This window comes from Capra hircus, chromosome 15, assembly GCF_001704415.2.
Source record: "Capra hircus breed San Clemente chromosome 15, ASM170441v1, whole genome shotgun sequence".
NCBI lineage: Eukaryota > Metazoa > Chordata > Mammalia > Artiodactyla > Bovidae > Capra > Capra hircus.
In genome coordinates this window covers 33,398,876-33,409,609 of record NC_030822.1, presented here as the reverse complement: position 1 = coordinate 33,409,609, position 10,734 = coordinate 33,398,876, and the positions used below count along the sequence as shown (strand labels likewise).

Here is a 10,734-nt window from a genome sequence, read left to right as displayed (position 1 = left end):
TTATAGCTCATTTATTTTGTTTCTCCTCACATTCGGATATTTCTTCTCCTCCATTCCCTCTCCCCCGCCCCGCTATAATCAGACAAAGAAAAAAATATTGATATAATTTAATTTTGTTGTATTTCATTTTTATAATTTATTTTTGTTGTATTTTTAATTTATTGCTGCTGCTACTGCTAAGTCGCATCAGTCGTGTCCAACTCTACGCGACCCCATAGACAGCAGCCCATTCCCCCTGTCCCTGGGATTCTCCAGGCAAGAACACTGGAGTGGGTTGCCGTTTCCTTCCCCAATGCATGAAAGTGAAAAGTGAAAGTGGACTCGCTCAGTCGCATCAGACTCTTAGCGACCCCATGGACTGCAGCCTACCAGGCTCCTCTGTCCATGGGATTTTCCAGGCAAGAGTGCTGGAGTGGGTTGCCATCTCCGTTTACTTTCTTGGATATGTCTTAAATATTTAATATGATAAAAAATAAACATATTAAAGTAGTATTAAAAATTTTAATAGTATGAACAGTATAAATAATATGAAAATAGTATAAACTGTTAATGTACTATAGTGTTTGGGGGTTAGTGTGAACCAGAGTCAGTTTATAGTGATTCCATTGTTTGTCTTAAGTTTAAATAAAATTATTTACCAGAAAAAAATAACACCCCCTTACATTCTTTTTTTTTCTTTTTGTTCATTCATTCATTCATTGAAATGTCAAAGAAATATATGAAAAGAAATGAACTCTGTCAAGTTAGAATTTGTACCATAATAAATGTGAAAGATGTACAGAAGTAAAAACACAGTATGGCGAAATAGAGACATGTAAGTGTACACGTCATATGGACGCTGAGGAGGGATATCAAATGATGGTTGAAAATAACTAGAAAAGTAATCTCAGAGGAGTGATATGTGAGTAAATTCTTGGGTTATTGAGGGATTTTATGTGGAAAAAATACCACAATGAAGAACAAAGACGCTGGGCCACCACTTTCACAAACTAAGTGACAAGTTCTCTATGAGAGATGTGGGAAAGATATTTTAAAAGGTTAGAGAAATGTTTCAATATTTTATAAGAGAAGGAAAGCCCCATCTCCTCTGTAATTTCATGGTTTATATTTTTATAATGAATACCATTGCAACTTTGCATTATTTATTTACTTACCTTAAAGTATATATAGCACATCAATTTATCGACTATACTGAGGCTGTTAAAAAAGAGGTAACCACAGTGATACAGCTAAATTATATTCTTATCACAGTCCCAAATTTAAGCTCTTTCTAAATCTATGCTTCCTAAGTATACCCTTCTTGATTGTTTTCTGTGTTTATAAAAGCTTTAGTATAAATGTGTTTTGTGTGTGTATACACACACACACAGACACACACACACACAAACATACATGTTTCATTTTTGCTTGTGTTTTTGTGTTAATGGAAAAATCAAATTTCTGTTTCATTTTTCATTTGGATATTTTATATGTAAATATGTATAAATAACTTCATTCTAATTGCTTCTGAGTACTCTATAATATGCTACAGATTTTAACTTAATATTACCTTGATGGACATTTTGGATGCTTGATTTTTTTCTTCTATTATAGGCATTTTTACAATGAGAATCGCTGTATATACTTCTATGTCTATGTGCTTAGTCACTCACTCATGTCCAACTTTCGGTAACCCTATGGACCATAGCCCACCAAGCTTTTCTGTCCCTGAGATTCTCCAGGCAAGAATACTGGAGTGGGTTGCCATGTCCTCCTCCAGGGGATCTTCCCTCCATATGTATATATGAGCATTATTCCTTGGATGGCAAATTGTTAAATTGAACTGCCAAACCTTTTGTTTCATAAGAATAGTTACTAAACAATTTTTTCTCTAACAGGTCAATTGTCTTCTACCAATTACGCATACTAGCTGCTTGTTAGCTCAAACCTCTCTAATGCTTGATATCAATCATGATATTCTGTTGGATAAAAATATAAACTGTGATTTCTATCATATTTTCATTTCTAATTTCATGATTGCAAGTAAGGATAAAATCTGTTTTAAATAATTGGAAAATTGCATTCACTTCTGTATGAATTTTTCACAATTTATCCACTTATTTTCTACCAGGAAATATATTTAACTTGTGTAGAGAGGTAGAACAAATATAAAGTGCATGAGTAATAGGAGAATGTTGATGGAAACACAACTATAGATAAAAGGATATAAAATTTCATTTGAAGATCAAAAAGGGAAAGTTTGTAGAAACTCATTTTAGCTAATGAATGTAGACATAAACCTAAAGGTAAGCAAGGGTAGGGCTGCCCTGGTGGCTCAGTGAACCCCCCTGCCAATGCAGGAGACATGGATTCAGTCCCTGGGTTGGGAAGATCCCCTGGAGAAGGAAATGGCAATCCACTCTAGTTTCTTGCTGGGAAATCCCATGGACAGAGCAGCCTGGCGGCTACAGTCCTTGGGGTTGCAAAAGAGTTGGGCACTACTTAATGACTAAACAGCAATGCCAAAAAGTGAAGGAAGCTCAGAATACAGGTTATAATAATATTGTAATTTTTACCTACTAGCGCAAACACAAATTCTGGGGCCAGATGTGGGTCATAAGCAATACAATGAGCTGTTCATTTTCTGACACACTGTCATCAGGCTCACTCTTGCCATCATCCTGCATGAATCCCATGTTGGTCTGAATTAAGCCCCTTCTGTTTATTCTACAACAGTCCCCAGAACTGCAATATTTAAATCTCAAAGCCACCCACCCCCTATAATTTGGCATGTGCCCAAACTATTATAACTAAAATCAAAAATAAAGTTTATTTTCCATTCAAAATATTCTATCACCCCTCCTGTTTCACTCTGCTTTGTATCTTACAGTTGCATGTTTGTTTCTAAGTCATCCAAACCCATGACTCTCACATAGTCTTCAGCTTTCAACTGATATCCCTTTCTTCTTAATGGAAGATTTTTATTTCATATATGTAACTCCAGTTTTTTGATACCTAGATATCTTTTCTCATTTAGCATCTACAGAGCAGCCACACTGAAATTTATAACTCTGAAGTAATATTCCACACTCAGACAGATAATGAAATAATTTCTATCAAAATATTTACAGACATTGTATTTATTCCATAGACTATAATTCTCTGCATTTTGGCTAACTTCCCAGAGGCTTCAAAATTTATGTTATGATTTGTTTGCATTAGATGAAAATCCATGAAGGGAAAACTAAAACATCTGATGATTATGTCAGCATATAATAAGACTGATATCTATCCATCAACCTTCATTCTCATCGGCATTCCTGGATTAGAGACTGCTCACATCTGGATCTCCATCCCCTTTTGTGTGATCTATCTTTTAGCCCTACTGGGAAACTGCTCTCTTCTCTTTATTATCAAGACAGATTCTAGCCTCCATGAGCCGATGTACCTCTTCCTCTGCATGCTAGTTCTGGCTGACCTTATTGTGTGCACTACAGCTGTGCCCAAACTTCTCAGCCTCTTCTGGTTCCATGATGGAGAGATTCGCTTTGAAGCCTGCCTCACCCAAGTGTTCCTGATTCACTCTTGCTCCACTATGGAGTCTGGCTTCTTCCTGGCAATGGCTTTTGACCATTATATAGCCATTTGTAATCCATTAAGACATGCATCTATTCTGACACATTCTACAATTGGGTGCATCGGTCTAGCAATTGTATTCCAGGGCACAGTACTTCTCTTTCCTCACCCTTTCTTGCTACGGTGGCTTCCCTACTGCAGAAATATCATTTCCCATACCTATTGTGAGTTCATGGCCCTCATCAAGATTGCCTGTGCTGAGACCAGAATCCGCAGAGCCTATAGCCTCACTGTTGCCTTTCTTACAGGAGGAGTGGACTTCATATTGATCATTTGCTCTTATGTCCTCATACTCTACACTGTCTTCCATCTCCCACCCAAGGATGCCCGACTCAAGACTTTGGGTACTTGTGGCTCTCATGTCTGTGTAATCTTAGTGTCCTATACTCCAGCCTTCTTCTCTTTTCTTACTCACAAGTTTGGGGACCATGTGGCACCCCACGTCCACATATTTGTGGCCAACATTTATCTCCTAGTCCCTCCCCTGGTGAACCCCATCATCTATGGGGTAAGGACCAAGAAGATACGAAACAGGTTTCTTAAATTTTTCAATTTTTCAAAGTCTCTGAACTAAATCTTTTTTATTCATAACTAATATCTGAACAACATTATATTATCTAACTGTGAATGTGTGGGTTCTTCATCAAGAACTTCTTTTAATTGTTTGAGGGCTAAGGTTTTTCTATGGGAAGTAACTTATCCAAAGATGGGTTATTACATTATTATATCTATGTTGTCATAGGCATTAAGGCAGGTATATTACCAAGTAAGGCTCTTTGTCAAAATAATAAAATATTGTTTCAAAAATGGAGAATCATATGAGGTGAAAAATAAGAGAAATTTAAAATCAGCATGATATATAATCACATCTTTGGCTTACAGTATAAAATTTACTACTGGATTTAGAAATTTCTATTTTTTTGCCCCAGTTCTTCCTTCTTTACTAAATGTACTTCATTCTCAAGCATATGCTTTAATATTGTCTTAGTCAGAGTCTCTTGGTGCTACCTTCTCTGTTATCTGTTCACCAAAATTTTCTTCAATTCACCCTCTTCTTGAATGGCACTTCTCTAACTATGCAGTTCTATTCTCTAGTTATTACATTTTATTAGTCTTTTCAAGTTATTCTCCTACAGTCTTTTGGAATCTATTATTAGTTGAATAGGCTCATTGTTGACCAAATTATCCTCAACTGTTATCTTTTCTATTTGTCATTAAATAATTTTACTTTTCTTGATGTCTTAAAGGTTCACATGGGGCTTCCCATGTGGCTCAGTGGTAAAGGGTCTGCCTCCCAATGCAGGAGATGCAAAAGATGCTCAGTCCCTGAGCCAGGAAGACCCCCTGGAGAAGGAAATGGCAACCCACTCTAGTATTCTTGCCTGGGAAATCCCATGGATAGAGGATCCTGGTGGGTGGCATCCATGGGGTTGCAAAGAGTCAGATGCAACTGAGCACACACCACACAGGTTCCCGTGGGTAAATCTCATAGGCATTATGCTAACTGATAAGTCAGACACAAGAGAATACATACTGTATGGTTCTATGTAAATGAAAATCTAGAGAAAGTAAAACTATGAGGCATCATGTTCAAGCATTCATATTTTCAAGTTCCCTAGGTAATCTACAGATGCAACTAAAATTCAGCTTCAGTTGTGCACAGAGAAATTAGTTGACCAATGGGGAAATATTTTAGTCAAGGACTTCACCATTCAAGCTAAAAATGGGAAGTTAATCAGCATTTATTAAGCATTTGCTAGGTTCCAAGCTCTTCATTATGTATTTTATATACATAATGACTTAACTCTTATATTTTCTAGGGTTAGTTATCCTAAATATCCATATGTTAAATAGCTTAACAAACTCATATTCAACAGGTTAGTGAGTCAAGGAGCTAGAATTGGAAGTCTTTTCCAGCTCTAAAACCATAGTTTTCTTCTAATCTCACAGTAATTCCATATATAGATTTACATTCTTAGCCACTACACTATATCTAGTTATATTACACACTGCTATGTAAGTGTGACAAGTGCTATGATAGAAGTATTAATACAAAATAGGTAATTAGCCAAGGCTATGGGGTTTAGATGGAGAAGGCAATGGCACCCCACTCCAGTACTCTTGCATGGAAAACCCCATAGACAGTGGAGCCTGGTAGGCTGCAGTCCATGGGGTCGCTACTAGTCAGACACGACTGAGCGACTTCACTTTCACTTTTCACTTTCATGCATTGGAGAAGGAAATGGCAACCCACTCCAGTGTTCTTGCCTGGAGAATCCCAGGGACGGGGGAGCCTGGTGGGCCGCTGTCTCTGGGGTCACACAGAGTCGGACACGACTGAAGTGACTTAGCAGCAGCAGCAACAGCATGGGATTTAGAGAATCATAAAAGTGTTCCAGAAGGATAGGACATCAGGAACATTAGATAGATAATTAAAAGTCAGTGTGGATTAGGTCAAGTCAGTTGTGTGTGTGTGTGTGTTTATGTGTGTGCACATGCATGCGCTTGTGTGTTGGATAAAGGGAAGTGTCCAGTTTTGCGTTAGCCAATTCTACATTCAAACATCTCACTTCCTAACGATTATCTGATTTTTCTCCCCTCTGGCAATGAACCATTTTGATTAATAATCAAATTTCAACTTTCGAGAATAATAGTTCTCAAGATTAAGGAGGCTTAATGTCTCTTAAGAATACAGATTGCTCAGACCTACTCTAAAGCTATTAAGATTCAGAACTTCTGTCACATGTCTCATAAATAAAATCCTATTTTCTTTTGATAGATCATACTGAGTACTTATGATTCAGTGGTCCAAGCTTTGAGAAATACTGTTGTAGGAAACTGAGAATGAACACATAAAGGACCTTCCACTTAAAGGATATAACATGGTTTAAAATTCCTATCAGGAGTTATAGCTTTTCAGTAGAATATAGAAACTTAGAAGATGTGTCTCTAAAAACAAAAAAATGCTAAATAATCAAAATCCATACTTTTTTTGAAAATGTCAGATGACTGAAATTAGAGAGCAACTAACCAACACAAAACCTCAGAGAAGATAGGCAGAGCCAAAGATGTATGAAACATAGTTCCATGCTCACCAGCCAAGATGCCATACGACATACAAGCCTGTAAAAAAGAACTGGTTAAAATTTTCAAGCGAATTCCTCACAACTAAGTGTAGACCTACTGAGAATATAGAATGGCTGAGGGCCATTTGTGTATGACACAAATGAGAATTTAGACCCACTCAGGTTTTTCTCCCTAGAGCTCAGCCAGGTACTCCTGGAAAGCCTACTCTTGGAAAGTAGGACTAGAGGCCTGAGAAGGCTTGCATCATGGAACAGACTTGGAGGATGGGAATGGCATCCGCTGTAGGATGGGGACTATACGTCACCCAATTCCTGTTCCCTAAGTATCAAGTGAAGATCTGTTGCCTGTGAGGTAAAGGAGTAGAAACAGACTCTATAATCCCAGGCTGAAGCAGGTTCATCAGAAGTCCCCTGCAGCACTGAGGGAGGGGCAGAATCACAGAGAAATCTGCACCTTCAATATCCAGGAACACTGCACCTGCCTGAGACAGGCTGAAACAGAACAATCAGAAGACAACCCCATCCTCCAGCTCCCACCAGCAGACTCGGTGGGTTTAAGTAACAAAGCACTGTGCTCTGTTCCTGAGGGTGTGTGGAGAGCCTGGAGATTGGTCTTGTCTGGTACATAGGAATAAAGGGGTGATCCAAAGCTGATACTGGGATAGACATTAGAAAACCTTCTCACCAGCCCTCAGCCTGAGTAAAAGGTAAAGTTAGAGAGATATGAATCCTGTGACTCATTCACTGAGGACATTCAAAGAAATTGCAGGAGGAAATGGATGGCTTTAGTAGTCCCTTACCAATTTAAAGATTTGAACCTGTAGTGAGCAAACTTCTAACAGAAGCCTCCAGGCCTAAATAGCGGTACTGGTGAATTCTACCAAACTTATAAAGGTTAAATACCAGTTCTTCATGAATTAACCAAAACATACAAACACACTGAATACTTTCCAAATCACTCAAGAAAACAAATTAGGCTGTATAGCTAGAGTCCATTTCATAAGTAGAATAAGTGGACAATTAATTTTCTAGAACCACAGTAAGGTTCTAGAAAATCCAAAGCATAACTGGTTGTTTTTGAATAAACCCAAGTTCAGTGTGTGATGTTAATTAATGAAAACTCCAATAATTTATGACATTATATTTTCCATTGCAATAAAAATAAGTGGAACTTTTTTCCTAAAGTGCCTTCTATAGAATGAGTGTCATAGTATGCTTGGAGGATAATTTCCAAGTTTAAAATGAATAATTTATTAATTAAAAGCTCTGAGAGTTCTGCAGTAAAATATAGCTAAAAATTTAGTTTTATTGGCCAAGATTTACAAACATATTTTCCCTTAAATCTTTTCTACAAATAATGCCAGTAAAGCCATATAGAAATAGAAATAGTGAGTGATAACACATGGAATTAAAATTTCATCTTAAACGCACACACACAAACTCAGGGGTAATACTGGACTTGAAATCTAAGGCTTCCAACATTCTATTAGGATAAAACTTTTCTATGGAGTGGCAAAATGGCAGAAAACACAGAGGCAAGCTGCTTGAAAAATAAGAGCTTCTTTGAAAAGAAGTATCAGCAAGCAAGACTCTGTAAGAACTCATCCATTAAACAAGCAACACAATGCAGCTTGAAAGAAAAGAAAAGAAAACTATATATTTACAAAGATTGGCAACTTTCCTCGGTTTTGTTCATGGAAAATTCTCATCTTCACACATAGCATATACACAGTGTCAATTTCATATCCTCTAACATTAACATAGCAAAGTCAAGAGCAGCATTCTTTTCAATAGTGATTCCAGGCATATGGGAAGTGCTCCAGCATCTGTTATTTTAGAACTAGCAATGATCACAGTAACTCATTTATTTTTGTTTAAATCAAGATATAAAGACCTTTTTTGTTTGCTTGTGTTTTTTTGCAGTGGGGGCAGCATGGTTTAATTTCAATCTGATGGTGACTATGGAATGTGATGTGTTTTGTTCAGTCATAGTAGAAGCAAAACAAAGTGTTGATTTTCTTCCACGTGAAGAGGCTGAATTACTTTCAAACAATGGAAATTATAAAACACCTTTATAAATGCATTTGACATGATTCTAACTTTCTAATTTTGGGTTTGTGAAGGAAGCTGACACGCCTTTTCTAAGATAGGCCTCTGTTGCTTCCAAATATTTCATTTTGACCATAGAGTGCCACTCCCTTCTTAGATTTGATTCTTTACCAGAGTTATGCTTTTTTCTTGGAAAATACTTTCAGCACATGCTCTCTAATCTGTTTAGTCCTGACACCATAGATTACAGGGTTGAGAGCAGGTGGAATGACTACATAGAAATTGGCCAGAAGGATGTGGATATAGCGTGGTATATTCCGGCCAAACCTGTGGATCATGAATGAAAAAAATGCAGGAGTGTAGAAAGCCAACATGACACACACATGGGAACCACAGGTGCTGAGAGCTTTGAGCCGGGCATCATGGGAAGGAAGTTGAAATACAGCACGGAGGATGTGTACATAGGAGATGACAATGGCTACAATGTCAAACACCAAGATAGAGATAGCACATAAGCCATAGATGATGTTGACCCTGATGCTGGCACAGGATAGGCGGGCAATACCCATGTGCTCACAGTAAGTGTGAGGTATGATTTGGTGCCCACAAAATGGTAACCTTAGAATGAGTGGAATAAAGGCGATGACAAAAGTCAGAGGTCTCAGGAGGACTGCCAGTGCAATGATGGTTACTGCCTTGTTTGTCAGCACCAGTGTGTAGTGAAGAGGGTTACAGATGGCCACATAGCGATCATAGGCCATGGCCACGAGCACAGCCGACTCCATGCCAGTGCATAGGTGGATGGAGAACATCTGGACCAGGCAGCCCTCAAAGGAGATTTCTCTCAGCTTGAACCAGAAGATGCCAAGCATCTTGGGGATGGTGGATGTGGACAGGCCCAGGTCAACAGATGATAGAATGGCCAGGAAGAAGAACATGGGTTGATGGAGACTACTTTCAGTCTGAATCACAGAAAGGATGCTAATATTCCCAAGTACAGCTGTCAGATACACAACAAAGAAAGGAAAACCAATCCATATATGCATATGTTCCAGTCCAGGTATCCCCAGAAGAAGGAAAGAGGAGGGATGAAATAGTGTGGCATTGAGTGAGGCCATCATTTGGGGATCTTTTTGCAGTGAAATATTTCAGAGACCAAGATCTTCTCAGTCAGAGAACATGTTTCATCCTACAGAGAAAATGAAGAAATCAGTGAAACTTGTACTATAACTGCTGGCTTTGTTGCATCATAGAGGCCTGAGAGTCTATGAAATTTAATGGTAAAACACGGCCACAAGATTTCATGTACTTCCTCAAATCCATTCAATTGAATTTTATATTTTAGTTCAACAAACATTGACTGCGTATCTACCATATATGCACTGAGTTCTATGCTAAGACCGAATGCAAAAGATGAGTTAAACAAGGTATCTTTCCTGGTGGAACTTAAAATGTTAGTGGTTGAAAGAGTCATACAAATAGGCCATTCAAATTAATAAAATAATTTTAAGATAAGGTGTTCCCTGGCTACTTGGGTACACAAAATATTTCTTGAAAACTTTTTGTTATTTTATAGAAAAACTGGTTGATTCATGACTATATATTTTATATACAAGGTAAGAATACATCTTATACATAATGAGAAATATATGGTATGTGAATTATATCTCAAAAAAATTTCTCTTTTAAAAAATGGGTGCAGCTTGCTTGGGGCTGGTGCATGGGGATGACCCAGAGAGATGTTGTGGGGAGGGAGGTGGGAGGGGGGTTCATGTTTGGGAATGCATGTAAGAATTAAAGATTTTAAAATTTAAAAAAAAATAAAAAATTTAAAAAAAAATAAATAAATAAATAAAAATGAGAACCATTATTATTCTGAATATACCACATTTCTAACTTAAACATACACAATACACTATTAAAAGGAACTATAACTGTAACAAGAACTTTGTAAGACAGTTTTGGATCTGTGCTGGCCTTTCAC

At 37.6% G+C, this 10,734-nt stretch overlaps 2 protein-coding genes across 2 annotated transcripts; one reads left to right on the top strand and one right to left on the bottom strand.

The window, feature by feature from the left end:
- LOC102191443 (olfactory receptor 52E1-like) lies at positions 1-9,868 on the bottom strand. The gene is made up of 2 exons (XM_013969676.2): positions 8,933-9,868; positions 1-57 (listed from the first exon to the last, which is right to left on the bottom strand). The coding sequence occupies exons 1-2, from the start codon at positions 9,866-9,868 to the stop codon at positions 1-3; spliced, it is 993 nt and encodes a 330-aa protein (XP_013825130.2).
- On the top strand, positions 3,212-4,189 carry LOC102188218 (olfactory receptor 52D1-like). The gene has a single exon (XM_005702148.2). It carries the CDS (start codon positions 3,212-3,214, stop codon positions 4,187-4,189), a length of 978 nt encoding a protein of 325 aa, XP_005702205.2.

Excerpts from the sequence above, each read along its gene's own strand:
- LOC102191443 (XM_013969676.2), bottom strand. The coding sequence starts at position 9,868 with ATGGCCTCACTCAATGCCACACTATTTCATCCCTCCTCTTTCCTTCTT. Across the intron at positions 58-8,932 it reads AAGTATTTTCCAAGAAAAAA|GGAATGGAGGAGAAGAAATA; the intron begins GCATAACTCTGG and ends GGCGGGGGAGAG.
- LOC102188218 (XM_005702148.2), top strand. The coding sequence starts at position 3,212 with ATGAAGGGAAAACTAAAACATCTGATGATTATGTCAGCATATAATAAG.